This window comes from Copadichromis virginalis, linkage group LG20 (genome assembly GCF_057382275.1).
Source record: "Copadichromis virginalis isolate Kocher_CV1m ecotype Utaka linkage group LG20, C_Virginalis_male_GT1.1, whole genome shotgun sequence".
Taxonomy (NCBI): domain Eukaryota; kingdom Metazoa; phylum Chordata; class Actinopteri; order Cichliformes; family Cichlidae; genus Copadichromis; species Copadichromis virginalis.
Window position 1 is genome coordinate 31,276,144 of NC_140637.1, and position 17,073 is coordinate 31,293,216.

General features: G+C 42.3%; 1 protein-coding gene across 2 annotated transcripts; it reads left to right on the forward strand.

The window, feature by feature from the left end:
- Positions 1 to 110: 110 nt before the first annotated feature.
- On the forward strand, positions 111 to 16,139 carry hdac6 (histone deacetylase 6). 2 transcript variants are annotated; one of them, XM_085443668.1, is made up of 29 exons: positions 111 to 271; positions 1,429 to 1,521; positions 3,067 to 3,195; positions 3,755 to 3,840; positions 5,192 to 5,276; positions 5,387 to 5,427; positions 5,517 to 5,613; positions 5,735 to 5,832; positions 5,940 to 6,044; positions 8,437 to 8,505; positions 9,066 to 9,192; positions 9,705 to 9,770; positions 9,856 to 9,915; positions 10,039 to 10,128; positions 10,350 to 10,456; positions 10,577 to 10,644; positions 11,134 to 11,281; positions 11,363 to 11,491; positions 11,568 to 11,736; positions 12,029 to 12,234; positions 12,316 to 12,508; positions 12,785 to 12,934; positions 13,017 to 13,194; positions 13,632 to 13,768; positions 13,857 to 14,069; positions 14,145 to 14,285; positions 14,374 to 14,520; positions 14,602 to 14,730; positions 15,103 to 16,139. In XM_085443668.1, exons 2-29 carry the CDS (start codon positions 1,450 to 1,452, stop codon positions 15,169 to 15,171), a joined length of 3,309 nt encoding a protein of 1,102 aa, XP_085299794.1. In that variant the 5' UTR covers positions 111 to 271; positions 1,429 to 1,449; the 3' UTR covers positions 15,172 to 16,139. The 2 variants fall into 2 exon arrangements, with proteins under 2 accessions (XP_085299794.1, XP_085299795.1); XM_085443669.1 differs by having other exon boundaries at positions 111 to 249.
- Positions 16,140 to 17,073: the final 934 nt, after the last annotated feature.

Consider the following 17,073-nt stretch of genomic DNA (forward strand, 5'->3'; position numbering starts at 1 on the left):
TGAATCTATAGAGATTAAGACAAAAGCTCGTGACATCGATCTCTAACGGTTTTTAGTTTTAAATCATTTAAAAAAAAGTCCCGGCGCGCGCCACACCCTTGGCTGCTCTGCTCGGTGACGTCATACGCCTCAGACGGTAGCGGTGTACGGTTGGCGCTCAGCGGCTCGGAAACAAACAGTACACTTCCTGGTCGTCCCGGTTCCGGAGGCTGCAGCGGGTCTTCAGACGGATTTTGACCCGGTTTCAAGGTGTGGATGTTTTCGGCTGACTGTGAGTCCCAGTTTATCCGCTCAGTCTGGGTGTTTCATACTAAGAACAAGCTAGCAGGAGGCTAACAGCTTCTGCTGCTTCACTATTTACACCGAGAGAGGATGACCCCGGTCCCGGTGTACCGGTCCTGGTGTTGGCCACGATCATGATCTTAGAAAAAGCATTTATGCATCAATCTGAAGACGTAACAGATGTGAAAATCTCTAAAAATATATAAATTAATTAAATTATAAATAAAATAATGCTGAAGAAATATGAAAAACAATAAACGTAGTTCAGTTCAACTATATACACATCCATAAATTACGGTGGTAGTCATTTTCAGGCACTCTTTTTTTTTTTAAAGTGAACAATAATAACAGAGAGAAACCCAATGAATGGCATTGACCAGGACTTGGCGAAAGTAGGAAGAAAAAAAGCTAAAAGAACGTCTTCCTTATAACACAATCACACCTGGAGAAGAAGTGTACTGGTACAGATTTTCTAGAGCAAGGGTGATGTGCAGAGCTGAGTAACTACAGAGAGACAAAGTGGACGAGTGTGAGAATAAAGATATGGGAAAGAGCTGTTGAAGTTAGGATAAGGAGCAGCAGTATGGATCATTCTGAGAAAGAGCTCAGCAGATTTGATGTTTGCTTTGAGAGTGTTGATAGAGATGTATAGAGAAAACCAGAAGGAGCCTCACTGTGTCTTCATGGATCTAGAGAAAGCTTATTATATGGTACCCAGAGAGGAACTGTGCAACTGCATGAGGAAGTCAGGAGTAGTGGGGAAGCATGTGAGGGTGGCGTGACAGTGATGGGTTCAAGGTGGGAGTGGGATTACATCAGGGACCGGATCTGGGAAACATTTTTTTTTTTAAACTTCTGCAACTGACCTCCTGAGTTCTAAGATGTTTACAGAGTGTAGTTAAAGAAAAAAAAGGTGATGAAACTCTTCAGTCTCAAATTCCAAGTGAGCAGAGAGATTTAAGTAAACAAAAAATCTTCTCAGTTTCAGCGTACTTGTCTCTGTGCTATTTGAGGTTAATTAAAGGGTTTAATTAGTTTGGATTCTCATTGACACATTACACAGTCGTGACTCCTCTGTAACGAGGCTTGTTCTGGCTCGCAGGTGTGAAGGTTCTTCTTCATGTGTCTTTGTTATTTTTGGTTCAGGTGGATCTGAGTGGATCAGTGATGCAGTCGGGGTCAGATCCTCCAGGGCATGGACCGAAGCCAGTTAGAAGATCTCCTCGTCTGTCCCCTCAGGTCAGTCACCCGACACAGGGATACACCTGGTTTTAACCTTCACCTCCTTTTAAACCTCTTTGCCGCTCAGCCATAAAATCTGACGGGGTGTTGTCGTCACCCTGCCAGGTGGACGCACAATGTGGATACTCAAGTTTGTGAATGCGATAACTCGAGAACGAAGGAGCTTCAAATTGATGCCATGGTTGTATCTACTAAAAATGTCAGACAAGTTTGAATCTCAGTGACCTTGACCACATGGTCAAGGTCAGAGGTCCAGTTTACTGAAAATCCTGTGAACACGATAACTTGAAAACAAGGCGACATAGGATTTTGAAATTGATGCCATAGGTGCATCTACTAGGAGGCTGAGGGGTAGCACTGGTTGCTGCCAGTATTGATTTTTAATATTAGATCAGTCATTTACTCTGCAGTCACTCTTTGCGGATTCCTAGTTAGCAAAAAGTGATCAATTCAAAAAACATACCGTATGCCGCATGTCTGAGAGTGGCCGGCCCGGGTTCGAATCCAACCCGCCCTTTGCAGCACGTCTCCCCCTCTCTCTTTCCCTCTGCTTTCCTCGCAGTCTTCACTGTATCTGCCCAATAAAGCCAGAAAAAGGCCAAAAAATGTATATAAAAATAGAAATCTACAACAAAGTAAACAAACTCAATATATCTTGATTAACTTTATAGTTTAATCAATATGGCCTTCAGTATGTAGATCGGGGGTCATATTAAAAATGTTTAGGTTTGTTAGTTGAAGCTTTAACTCGACTGGGTTATTTTAGTGACTTAAATGACTGAGTTTGGATCTATTTATGTTTAACACCTATACTGTTTTCTTTGTCTGTGGCAGATATTATAAAATGTTCTCAGGTCAGTGACTGATTTTCAGTCTTTTTAATGCAGAAAGGATTTTTAAAAAAGTGTATGAACAAAATTGCATTTATTGAGACAATCCTCATCTGTCAGTCCTCATAAAACACATTTTATTTGTTTCAATAATGCTAAAATGAAGAGAAAGTATAATAGTGTCACAGTTACTTCAGTCAGTAGATTAGACATGCAACCCTCCTTCCTCCATACGGAGCATAAATGAGTAGTATAGGTCCTCTTTAGGATTAAAGTGATACGCTCGAGGTGACGTGCTCCAGATTTAACTCGCTTTTTGTCAGTGTTACTATTTATGCTGCATGCGTTAAAGTTTACAGGTTGGCTTTAGCTGAGTATGAATTATTGACGAGTAAAAGTGGGCGAGGCAATCATTCATTTACCTGAGGTGAACTGTTATCTCAGATTGTCGTGCCTCTACTTCGATTCTGCGCTCAGTTTCATGTAAACACCTGAGTGTTTGGATTTGTCATCAGTCTGCTTTCGTAACACCAGGCAGAAACAGCCCACCCTTTTCTTCTTCTTCAGCTTTTCCTCTTTTAGTTATTTGAACTCTTCTTCTTCTGGTTCTTTGCGTCACGTTGGAGCACTTGTGCTTTAACCCTACAGCGTATCAATTTGCTTCAGTCGCAGCAGAGAGGTGGGCTTCAGCTGCTCCTGTTTATGTTTGCAGGTCGGCAGCAGTGAGGGAACACAGGAGAACAAAGGAGGAAACAGCCTGCAGGAGCTGAAGAGGAGAGGAAGGATGGAGAGGACCAGAGAGGAGCGAGAAGAGGAGCTGAGTGGCAAATTGAAGACACTGGTGAGACTTTGCACTCTGTTTAATATTTGAAAAGATTAGCATGCAGCTCAGGTCCTGCAGAGTGTTTGGAACAGAGGTGAGATGTCTGTGCTGGACCTCAGACCATCTCTGACCTTTCCACCAGTGTCAGCTACACCTGTGAAGGTGTTTCAAGGTTTTAAGCCAAACTCTAAAGATGGACATCCATAATAAAGTAGAGATAAGTAATGAAATAATATAAGCCTCCAGAAGCTCTTATGAGGAGACACAACAGCGTTCCCAGCCCAGCTGAGAGACTTCATCTCATGTCCTGGGTCTGCTCCGGTTCCATCAGAAACTGTGAGCGGCAAACTGTTTGTTTGGTGTGACCTGCTGTGAGACTGTCATGTGGTAATAGGTGGGGGTGAATAGGACTGTCTCTGCAAGTCATAAGCTAGAGGTATACCTGATACTGGCACTTTTGCATCCTGAAACACAGCACATTATCATATTTTATCAAAAATGAAGTTTTATTTGATTATTTTTCCTGGGTGTGTGTGTGTGTGTGTGCGTGCGTGCGTGTGTGTGTGTGTGTGTGTAGGATCTGTCCAGCAGATCAGCAGCCAGTGGAACGGGTCTCGTTTACTCGGAGATCTTCACCCACCATAAGAACGAGTGGGACCCGAGGTAAGCAGCACCTCAGACAGGAGCTGTGCAGTTAAATCAGATGTTAATTACAGTTACATTTTTGACTAACATTGATCAGTAAAAGACAATAATTGAGTTTAAATGATTATTGTTTTATATTTTGTTTCGGTTCCTTTCAAAATTCAGTCCACACCAGGCTTCAGCACGTTCAGTTCAATTTGTGTTGTTTTGTTTACAGTGAAACATTAGTTTATGTTTACAGATACACTGTTGAAACTGAAGCTGTCAATAAGTGAATTAAGTTTAATAAGTAATAATTGTGATTTCTGCTGTAGTCTGACCTCATGAGAAAGTTAATCAGCATCGTTGCTCATAACTGATTACCTGAGCTTCCTTTTCTTTGCCCTGTGTCCAAGTTTCACTGACTTGTGTCTCTGTTTGGCATCCTCAGGAACTCATGTTTTCTAAACAGCGAGTTGATTAATGGAGTGAATAATGCAGAGACTAATCCATGATGAATATTTAAGAGCTGGATGTTTTTTCAGATTCACAGACGATCTCCATCATTCAGCAGCTCAGCGATTTCCTTCAGGGCAAAATTTATCATTTAAATTAAATATGAGCCTGTTTGTTAGTTTCATTTTTTTCACCTCGTACTTCTCTTCTAAAGACTGTTGTTAACTTTTAATTCATGCAAAGCGGGCTCCTGTTCTGCTTATTTGCATTTTTTAATCAAATTTGCATCATAGAAGAAGGAGATCAGCTGTTACAGCTCCTCTGTTTTAGTTCATATGGAGCTAATGCTACAGGGGAGTCTGTCTGCTCATTTCTAGCTATATGATGTTATTCTTGGACTCTTCCAGAGTAGCTTTGCATGTATATTCTATATATAGTACCATTTGTAGATAGTACAAATTACTCTTGTGTAGTATTTAATCCATTTTGAATTATTTAAGAGTTTTGGCTTTTGTGTACATCATTTTTAAGATAAGATAAGAAGAACTTTATTTCTTTTGTCATACACATGCTCAATGCAGCAAGAGAGACAGAGGAGCAGAGGAATAAGATATACAATATGTACAGCAGAATACAAGTATACAGTAATATACAGTAGGATAGTGCAAAATATAATATCAAATAACTGTAACAAGTAACAATACAACTATATCCTGAGAAATAACTAGCTTAGCTTAGCTATCAGTGCAGGTGATTCTAAAAGTTTTCTTATTTATTCTTCTATTTCTGTAGTTTTTTAATATATCCGATATAATATATATATAATTATTAATATAATTAAATTTTCTTTTTGTGCTACTGTAACAAGTGAATTTCCCCAGTGTGGGATTAATAAAGTCTTTGTTGATCTATCTTTGAAATACTTTGTTTTCAGCCATCCAGAGAGTCCGGACAGAGTGACAGCCATCATGAAGGAGCTGGAGAGACAAGATCTGCTGCCTCTCTGTATCAGAGTTGAGGTTAGGCTAAATAAGAGCTCCTCAGAGATGAATATTAATAAAAGTCTTATTCTTACATCCTCATCGAGTTTTATAGATAACCGATCCTGACGTGTGTTTTTGTGTTTTAGCCCAGAGAAGCTACAGAGGAAGAGCTGCTGCTGGCTCACATGTGAGTCTGCTGATCGCTGTTAAAGCGTCTTCTGTTTATGTTTTAATGTGTTCGCGCATAAAACCTGCCGTGTGTTTGTGCTGCTGCAGGAAACACTATGTGGACCTGATAAAGTCGACTCAGACGATGACACTGGCTGAACTCCAAACTCTGTCCAACAAATATGATTCCATTTATCTCCATCCTGTAAGAACACGCACACACATCTTGTTAATTCTTAATAAGCTCATTTTGTTCTTTATGATCGATAACTGGACAGCATGATGTTGTTAGTTGTATTTTGCACTAAATATCTTTTGTGTTTCAGGAGTCCTTCCAGGTGTCTGTGACAGCTGTGGGTGCAGTGCTTCAGCTGGTCGATCGGGTCATGACCTCTGAACTCAAGAACGGATTCGCCATCATCAGGTAAGAGAAGCAGATCGTCCTGCCCGGGGCAGCGCCGTGTTTTCCTTTGAACACCTGAACACAGCGCTGAAATAACAGATCGATATCGTGCCTCTCGCTTCTTTCAGACCTCCAGGTCATCACGCTCAGGCCAACGAGTGCAACGGTTACTCTATCTTCAACAACGTGGCGATCGCAGCTCGATACGCTCAGACCAGGCACGCCATCAGCAGGTGTGTAACACACACTCGTCTTTCTTCATTGTGTATACGTGTGACAATCTGGGGAGCTAGTATGTAGCTTTGTGTCTTAACATCTCAGGTCTTTTGGAGTTTTGGTGTAGCAAAGACTTTCTTTAAAAGTGCAGATCAATTATAAAAAGCTAAACCATCATCAGATGGTGGAGCTCCTCTTTCCGAACTCCCCGTGGGTCATTGAAAGCCTGAAATCAAACAAAATAAGGACTTAAAAGGTCTTGTTGTTCCTATGGGTTTGATGCAGATGTTAAATTTTCTTACATTATGTTTAAGACTTGTAGGAAAACAAGCTAAATAATAAAATTCATGTCGTAAATCAGTGATTAAAGTTGTTTCACTGATGACGTTGGGCCCTTATTGTCACGCAGATTAATTTATTTCAGGATGTGATTACATATTGTTGCCTTTGGTCCATTATTACCCAGTTTTCAGCACCATAAAGTAGGTCTTTGGCCTGTTTGAAGAAGCTGGAATACATCCTTTGTATATGGGTAAATGTGTTAACACCGGTACAGACAATTGTATTTAATTGTACTGGAAAATTGTTTACGTCAATAATTAATGAGCATTGACGTCTTATTTAACTGCAGTGGGCTTTCTGAACAAGCTGACTGTAGGGCGAGTTACACAATAATTGATCATATATTTGTTTTACATAATGTAATTAATTTATGTCTGCATTATTAGAAGTGACCATATTGAGTTTTATTGATTACAAAAAAGCTTTTGATTTGGTTGAAAGAAGCCTATTATAACAAAACTTAATTGCTGCAGTTATATTTAGAAGACATTTTTACAGTTGTGAATAATTTATACCAAAATGCTGAGTCACATGTGATGGCTCAAAATCTGTATTCTAAATTGTTTGATTGTAATATAGGAGTTTGACAGAGTGAACAGTTGCTTTTTGCAGTCTTTTAAATTTATTTTGAGTATACAAAGATATTATAATGGACTATCATTTCTGTTGAGGTCTGTTTAAGACTTTTTGTCCTTCTGTATGCAGATGACACTGGAATATTGTCAGAATCGGAAACAGAGCTAAAATAGGAATTTTCCCAAAAGGTGACTTCTAATTTGGGAATTCTGTCTTATGAAGAGTGAACGATTATGTTTATCTTGGTCTAACACTTTAAAAAAGTCCAAAAAGTTGATTCTGTTCATCTGGACGTAGCGTTTTCAGTGGGAGAAACGTTTTATCACTCATCCAAGTGAAGGATTTACTTACCTGGATGATTGAGTGTGCATAAAAACACTTGACAATGGCCATTAAAAAACCAAAGCGGCAGGCTTGGAAAGCTCTCTGTAGTTTTTAACTAAAGCTAGAGATCTAAGATTATCTGTTGAAACTCAGTTACAGTTTGAACAGTTGGTCTCACCTGTATTGCTCTATGGGTTGGAGGTGTGGGGCTTTACATGTTAAATTTTTAAAGCAGCTTTTTAAGTTGAATAAAAATGCAGCAAATTGTGTTTTATATGGAGATTTGGGTGGATTTAAATTGAATAAAGATTGAATGTAGGATGGTTGGCTGCTGGTGTAGATTATTGAGCGGAAATAGGAATAAATGATCATTTCTCGTGTTTAGCTTTTTGAAAAATCTATATGATAAAGGCCTTTTTAAAGTCGCCGTGGATATTGAAGTTAAAGCAAATATTTGATCATAAAGGATTTTCTAATTTATGGGAACATAAAATATTGAATGACAGGTTATAAAAGCAGTAACTGAGATGAGGATATCTCATATTCTGAGACAAAATTGGAATTGAGAAATGTTTAACAATAGTCTTTATATTAATTACAGAATATTTAAGTGAGAATTCCAACTGGAAAATAATTTTTGTCGTTTAGATTATTCTGTTTTATTTAGCAAGGTTTAGATGTGGTGTTAGTCGTAGTAACGGGCAGATCTGATGGAGTCAAATATATTAAACTTTTATGTGAACTTTGTAGCTTGGGAAAACTCAGAGATGAGTATAATTATTTATTTGAATGTCGTTGTTTTTAGTTGCAAAGACAAAAACATCTGCTTGTGTATTTTAGGTTGAGCCCAAATGTCTATAAGATGGCAAAGTTATTTATTACTAAGGATATTGTTAAACTGCGTAAACTTGCAAAACTTGGTAAAGAAATTGTATCTGTATTTGGATGTGTGATTTGTTGATGGATATTTTATTTATGTATTTTTACTTTTCATTATAATGATTATGTGTATTAAAAAGCACTGTGCTTTGTTGGTTTGTTTGTATAATTTCTCAATTACCCCAGGAGGGGGTTTAATGAGAATGAAATAAACGTAGCTTCAAGCTTTACTCTGAAAATCCCAGTGTTCACATTTTGTTTCTGTGTGTGTGTGTGTGTGTGTGTCAGGGTGCTGATAGTGGACTGGGATGTACATCACGGGCAGGGCATCCAGTACCGGTTCCAGGAGGATCCCAGGTACTGCTCCTTCTCCTCTGATCCAGGATCAGATCTTATTAACATGTGAATCTGCTGACAGGCAGACAGAGCAGGCAGCGATTTGAACAAAAGCAGCTTTTCCATCTGAAGGTTCATTTTTACCCTTCATCTTTCAAGCCTGTAATGTTGCGCTTCTTCTTTACTGTTGGTTGCCTAATAACTCGAGGGGCAATTTGGAGAGAGTTAAATCTATTCGTTGATAAAAGGTGGTAGTTGAAATCAGGCCTGTATATGTGAAAGTCTATGATGAAAAGGATTTTTCATTAGTTTGCATAGCTTTATAAAAATAGTGCACGCTCATGGACTCAAAGGAGTGCAGCGTATCAGCAGGTGGCGTCACGTTTTTGCTCAGCTGTGCGTAATCTCTCCAATATTTGAGCTTCCAGGAGAATCTGATTTAGATGTTGAACCTGCTCAGCTGCTTCTGCTCAGAGCTTCATCCATCATGTCTAATGCCTTTGATTAGGTTTGGGTAAAGCTGTAGCTGGTTCCTGTCTAAACTTTATCTGTGTGTGTGTGTGTGTGTGTGTGTGTTGTAGTGTTCTGTACTTCAGCGTCCACAGGTATGAGCAGGGCTCTTTCTGGCCTCACCTGCCAGAATCCGACAGCCATTTTGTTGGCAGCGGACCAGCTGAAGGAAGAAACATCAACCTGCCCTGGAACCAGGTGAGTTCTTCCAAATCCTCCAGCTGACAGCCTCTTACCCAGAGCAGGCAACAGTAAAGCAGAACAAGCAGTTCAAACCCTGAAAAACATGCAAAAATACACCAAAACTCACCTTAGCTGTGAAGCAAGGTGGGGTGGATGGTTTAAAGCTGCTCTGCTGCCTCTGGGCCTGCACAGCTTTTACTCCCTGAAGAACTCTGCATGGCCTCCTTCACTACATCCATGAATCCTCTCAGTGACCTGCCTGAAAGCTGCATCAACATCATTTGTCCAATACATCCACTGTTACTTCTCTGCACATGTCCAAACCACCTAATGTTATCTGAGCTGTCCTGTGATGTGCTCATTTCTGATCCTGTCCATTCTGGTTGCTCCCGGTGAAAATCTCAACACCTCCAGCTCTGCCTGTGTCATGGTCTCCAAACCATCCCGATTGTTTCATTTTACAGTACCGTCTGTACTGATGTGCATTTCGTGACCTAGTCTTACCTGTGTTGTGATGCGTTTGTCAGACGGGGATGACCGACGCTGATTACATCGCGGCTTTTCAACAAGTGCTGCTGCCCGTCGCCTACGAGGTAACACACACACACACACTCATACACACATTTAGAAAATTTGATATTGATGACGTCATGTATCGATCAGCGTGTGTGTTTTCAGTTTCAGCCTCAGCTGGTTCTGGTCTCTGCTGGATTCGATGCCGCAGTTGGAGATCTGAAGGTAAAACACCCACAGACCCGAGATCAGTTTTTTTTTAATCAAATGCGTCAGTTGTTTCACTCTGTGTGTGTGTGTGTGTGTGTGTGTGTGTGTGTGTGTGTGTGTGTGTGTGTGTGTGTTCAGGGTGAGATGTGTGTGAGTCCTCAGTGTTTCCAGGTTCTGACTCACATGTTGATGAGTTTGGCAGAAGGTCGACTTGTTCTCGCTCTCGAGGTAAAACGTCCTCCTACACGCTGACATCTGATTCATCCTGACCCTGAGATCACTTTACTCTCATGTTAAATATACGTGTGTGTGTGTGTGTGTGTCTCACGTACCCTCTTTCCCTAAGTAGAGATGCAATGAAATTATGTTCCAGGATATCAGAGTTTAAACGAGTTTGGCTTCTACCTGTTTGTTCATTTTGTTTTTGTTCTTTTTTTGTTTGTCTGTAGGGAGGTTATAACTATGAGTCATCAGCTGAGAGTGCTGCAGCCTGCATTCGAGCTCTGCTGGGTGGACCATGTCCTCCTCTAACTACACCCACTGCTCCGTCTGACAGGTAACACCTCACCTGACATCCAGCAGATTACAAAGGCTGTGTCACCTGTTGTGTTTTTCCTTTTATTCTGCACGCGGAGGACTCTCAGCCTGTTTCATTCAGACCCTGCGTGTCTTTCAGTGCTCTGCAGTCCATCTCTCAGACCATCTCAGCTCTGTATCCACACTGGGCCTCTCTGCAAGTGCTGGGTAACCCTCAACCACACCAACACACACACTCTGTAATCATAATGTTAGGACAGGTAGCTCCACATCAACAGACACAAGCTCTTAAAAGTAACATCAGCATGAAGCGCCTTGAGGCGGCTGTTGTTGTTGATTTGGCACTATATAAATAAAATTCAACTGATCTGAAATTCTAAAACTGCAGTCAGATTAACCTCCATCGATTTTAAAGGCCAAATTAGCAGAATGGAACCAGTCATCATCTGTGGCGATTCATAATATTATTAGGTGGATATATTTTCTTCTTTGCATCTAAGACAACAATAAAAATAGTTTATAGCCACCATATTAAACACAGCTTTGACCTATAAAGACGATGATGAGTGTAATTCTTAAGCTCGAACTAACGCAGGTTTAAACCGTCCAGACGGATGCGCAGAGGGAACCTGCAGGAACTAGAATCCCCTTTTCACTTCTCTTCATCAAACTTCCCTCTTCCTCCTTTCCGTGCAGAAGGCAGCCCGTCGGCTGAGGGACGTGCCATCAGCACATCGAGCAATCAGAAAAATACAATGAAGCCCAACCTTGCCCCCTCTGTTGCCACGACAACAGGTCTGGTTTATGATGAGAGGATGATGGAGCATTCGAACCTGTGGGACAGGTGAGCTACCTCGACTCTGTTCGACATGAATACAGGAAGCTGCGATTCTGTAATAATCCCGCTGATGTAACTCCACTGCAGACATCACCCGGAGCAGCCTCAGCGAATCTTTAAGATCTTCTCCAAACATCAGCAACTGGGATTGGTTGATCGCTGCCAGCGGATACCAGTTCGCTTGGCGACAGAGGAGGAGCTGTCCTTGTGTCACAGGTATGAAGCTGCAGAGTGCTGTGTGTGAGCAGCTTTACCTCATCTCCTGGTCCTCAGCACGAATGTGTGTGTCCAGCATGCAGCACATCGAGCAGATGAAAGCCACGGCGATGATGAAGCCCAGAGAGCTGCACAAACTGGGCGACGAGTTCGTCTCCATTTACCTCAACCAGCAGAGCTTCCAGTGTGCACAGCTGGCGGCTGGAAGCTGCCTCAACGCCTTGGACCAGATCCTGTGTGGGCAGGTACGACGTGAGTGGCTCTGCTCTGTCATAAAAGCTTCTTAGCATCTTACTAATAACTGACATCTGCAAACGTAGCAACAAAAACACGAGTTACAATCTCTTAAATGGGAATAACTGACCAGTATAAAGTCTTCCAGCTCTTTGGTGCGCTATTTTTGAACGTTTAGCTTCTGACAGTCCATCCTTAAAAATGTCCTCTGTTCACAACACTAACTAAATGTGATGTGTGTATAATACATATAATATACTACTGACAGGCTAAGGTCAGCTGATTGGTCCGTTTCCTCTGCAGGTGACTAACGCCGTGGCCATTGTCCGTCCTCCTGGTCATCACGCTGAGAGAGACTATCCCTGTGGCTTCTGTTTATTCAACACGGCAGCTCTCGCTGCTCGCTATGCCAAGAAAGCCTCTCATGATCCCTTGATGCGAATCCTCATCTTAGACTGGGATGTTCACCACGGCAACGGCACGCAGCACATGTTCGAGGACGATGACAGGTGAGGAGGAGGAGGAGGAGCTTAATAACAGTTTTTACCTGCAGTGACGAAAACGAGCTAAACTGGACTTTGTGTTTGCAGTGTCCTCTACATCTCCCTCCACCGCTACGACAACGGTGCATTCTTTCCATCTTCAGAGGACGCTGCCCCCGACAAGGTGGGCGTGGCCAAGGGGGCGGGTTTTAATGTCAATGTGGCATGGAGCGGAGGAAGGATGGGTGACTCGGACTATCTTGCAGCTTTTCACCGTGTCGTCATGCCTATCGCCACTGAGGTAACATTTATGGCACACACTGAGCAGCAGAAATTGATCAGTTAATCAGGAGAAGAGTGATCATAATCTGATTGATAATCAATCACTTTTCAAGCAAACATGTCAACATTTTCTGGTTTGATATGGATTCTCTGCTGATAAGTTTGCCCTTAACGAGTCCTCTGATTGGTTGGTTAGATGTGACTGAGTCCTCTGGTTGGGTGTTTAGACTTGAAACTGTGCTTTGATTGGTTGATTAGCCTTTAAGTCTTCCACAAATTTGTCTTCTCTCTGTAGTTTAACCCCAGTCTGGTTCTGGTGTCGGCCGGGTTCGACGCAGCCCGGGGGGATCCCCTGGGTGGCTACAATGTGACTCCAGAAGGATACGCCCACCTCACACACATGCTGATGTCACTGGCTGGGGGGCGGGTCCTGGTCATACTGGAGGTGATCTGGGATGGTGAAATGAAAGTAAACATGGATTAAGTGAAGAAAACTTGAGTGAACTGATGCGTCTCTTTCTCCTCAGGGAGGTTACAATTTGTCAACCATCTCTGACTCCATGGCGATGTGCACCAGCATGTTGCTAGGAGACCCCCCTCCTGCCTTGGTGACGCCTCTCCCTCCTCCTCACCACAGTGCCGTGGCAACAATAAACGAGGTCATCCGATACCACGTCCCCTACTGGAGGTCCCTGAGGATTGACGGTGAGTCCAGAATCTCATTCATCAGATTTAAACAGAACTTGTTCTGCTCATCTCCATCTCCGGGTTCTATTGTTGACTCTACTAAAGCAGCTCTGCATGATTTGCAGTTAGAAATAATCTTTATTTATCGTTTACTGGGCCTCTCAGTTTATCCTCTGTCAGAAATCTGGCTTTCTCCCTTTAAGCCAGCTTTGTTTTGATTTGCTTTTCTCACAGCCATGAGAAGAAGAAAGGCAGAAAAAACCTGGCTGGATTGAGATGGAATAAATTAAAGCAACTGTCATTAAAGAGATCAGTTTTATTTTTACTGGACAGGAGTGTGTGTAGAGACCAGATCCAAGACCAGAACCTGGGCCTGGTTCTGTGTTCATGGACTCTGTTAATGTACCAGTTTATACCCATTTAATTTCATTTGAATGTCTCTTTCTGTCATTCAGTTCCAGAGTCTGTCCGGGCAGCCCTGCCTACCCTGAAGCATCGTGGGAAACGTAGTTCTAAAGGAAAAGGCAGGAAGTCAGAGCAGGGCAGCAACGACAAACCGCCGGTGCCCCCTGCACGACCGGACGACTCTACGGTAACACACCCATAAACTGAGATGAGACTCCTGATAAAGAAGGACAAATTTTAACTGAGAATGCTCCTCATTTCATTTGTCCAATCAGACGGTGAGCAGTCTGGAGCAGCTCACTCAGGGATTGGCCAGTTTGGACATCGGTCAGACCTCAGCCAATCAGAACCCTGCATCCTCTCCAGTGGGAGGAGCTAGGCCAAAGGTCCCCCTGAGCTCAGAGAAGCCAACCTGTGAAGAAGTGAAGAAGGAGTCAGATGACAGTACACCTGCGTGCAGCGAATCAGCAGACAGTATGTCGTGTCAGGTGAGTCAGCAACATTTTTTTTATGTCCCACTCTCTAAGTGACCATGACAACTTCCTCACTTTTATTTCTCATAGCCTGTTGGCGTGGCAACACCAGAGTCGGTCGCAGGTGTAGATAAGGTTGAAGCCGGGGCGGAGCCAGAGCCCGAGGGAGCGTGTGGTTGGTCAAAGCCTCAGACATCCCTGGAACTGATGTGTGGCGCCGACGCAGATGGAGTCAGACATCATTTAATTGTGATCATTAATAAAGTTAAAAATCCAGACGAGTGTGTCTGACTGTCCATCTCTCTGTCTCCCTCTGCAGTCAACTCTGTATGTGGTGGACCCTCTCTCCTGGTGTCCTCACCTGGATGCCGTTAAGCCCCTCCCCTCCTCGGGTATAGACGTCTTCCGGCCGTGTCAGGACTGCGGCTCAGAGGCTGAGAACTGGATCTGTCTAACTTGCTACCAGGTCACACGTCATACCTGTGCATCACATGCATCCAAGATGTGTTTCACCTGCTGACCTGACTCTGCCATCTGCCTATTTCAGGTGTTCTGTGGTCGCTATGTGAACGAACACATGGTGAATCACGGAGTCGTGTCTGAACATCCCCTGGTTCTCAGTTTCTGCGATCTCTCTGCGTGGTGCTACCTGTGTGAGGCCTACGTACACAACCAGGTAATGCTACTACCAAGCTTTGTGTCGTGAAACTAGACGCACATAAAAGTGAAACTTCACGGTACGTCACTGAGGATGTTGCAAGCTCAGTAAAGAAATTTCTCTGCTCTGTTCCTTCAGCATTAGTTTCCCTTTGTTTCCATTCTGTGCTTAGTTACTTTGTTACTGTGCAGGTAAAAGTGTAGCCAGCTGTTTTGTTTGGTGTCACTTTATAAACACAAGCCAAAATGTAAAAGAACCTGAAAAGATATGTGGACTGGATTAAAACTTTTAAAGTGTGGAAAGCCATTTGTTTCAAAAATTTCCTGGCTTTCACAGCCAGTGTTTATATGCACTGACAGTGATTATCACGTTTCTTCTTCTGTTGTTCAGATTCTGTTTGAAGCTAAAAACGCTGCTCACTGCGGCAAGTTTGGAGAGGAGATCCCCCCCTGGAGCTGAGCGTAAAACCTCATGTATGCAGCTGTTTCTCGCTTTTCTTCTCGCTGTCTTCCTTCTCTGTGATTGGACGGTTGAGTGCATTGCTATGGATACCAGCAGCAGTGGTGCTTCCTGGGGAAACGCTGTTAAGTTCACCAGCTTTGTACGGCGTCCCACAACTGCCAAAACACAAAAACTCACATGCAAAGCAAAAGATGTTTTTATTTGTATTTTTTACTTCAGACACTCAATGATCTTCATCGTCATCAGCAAGTTGTCAGTTCTATTCCCCGAAAATGTGATCAAGCACCAGCATGCTGTTAACACTTTTATTTTGAAAATCATGAGCGGAAGAAGTTGAAGAAGCAAAAAGAAGAAGATAGCCATTTTCAGAAAAACAGGAAGAATTTTGGCTCAGGAGGACTTCATTCTCAAGTCATAGTGGTGATGATGTCACCAAGAGGCCACGCCCCCTCCAGAGAGTGTTGCCAAAATGTGACTGATGGCGTGATGACCGTCCATCAGACCGAAACAATCAACATCAGAGTTTAAAAAACGAAAAAAGTCTGAAAACAGAAACTTATTTTTTAGAGGAGAAAAAAGGAATTTTAGTTAAAATCAACCTTTTTTCTTTCCTGCTGAAATGTTGCAGCAATAAATCTGTGAGAATGATCAGTAACTGAGTTCATTGATTTGTTTTGTTCCATAATATATAAAAAAAAAAAATCCTTTCTCTGACGTAAAGCAGCCGAAGAGAAAACAGATCAATAGAGTTTAAAAAAAACAGCTGATTGCTTTTGTTGTCGGTGAGATCGGAGGAGCTCTGTGTGCTGTGCAATAACACTCGGTTTGTCTGCCTGTTCATAAACTCGTTATTTCTGTTAAACTGTTTGTTTGCACCAAATCAGACTGGATCAATATCCACGATCAATATTCAGTGTCTGAGTTTCCGCAGTACAAAATAAAGAAAACTTCTCATTTTCTGTCGACTTTATTGACCGCTTCATATTTTCCATCATGTGTCTCCTGCTCATATTAAAGACCCCAGACTGCTCTAAATCTGTTTTGGTTTATTTTCTACTCTGCTCTGTATTATGTCAATATCAGGTTAGCAGGTCGCTCCCCGAAAAGCCTTCAGTTAATCCAGATCTGCAGCGAAACACTGAGAATCTTTTTCCTATATTGGCTTCTCATTGGCTCTTAGTTAAATCCAGAATTTAATTTGAAATCCTTTCCCTCAAGGTCTTGAATATCATAAAGACCTTTTAGTATCCTAGCCAAACACTTTGCTCTCAGACTGCAGGCTTACTTGTGGAGTATTTAAAGTAGAATGGGAGGCAGAGCCTTTAGCTTTCAGGCTCCTCTTCTGTGGAACCAGCTCCCAGTTTTCCAGCTTCTCTCTACTTTTAAGATTAGGTTTAAAATGTTTCTTTCTACAAAGCTCATAGTTAGAGAGGAGCTACGCTGCTATGAGCTGTTTATACATTATTACAACATGTCCTCTGTCCTGTAGTTTGTCCTCTCTCTTTCCTCTCACCTCCAACCCATCTCAGCCGATGCCTGCCCCTCCCAGAGCCTGGTTCAGATGGAGGTTCTCTTACTGTTCAAAATGAGTTCTTCCATCTCACAATGTCTTGTTCACATGATCGACTGATCATTGGGGTTCACCCTCTGATGTTGCCCTGCACTACAAAGCACACTGAGGTTACTAATACGGTCACTTCATTTATGCCAGGGCTCACCTCTGCTGAATGAAGTCAGTGATTTAGACCTCTCTTCCCTGTTTGAAGCAACTGAATTACAAATTATCTGTCAAATGACATCTTTTGCTGTGAGGCAGAGACCAGCCAAGAAGTCTATATGAGTGAGATGACATGCCTGTATTTTATTTCAGATTAGCAGACGTGAGAGATGCATTCATGG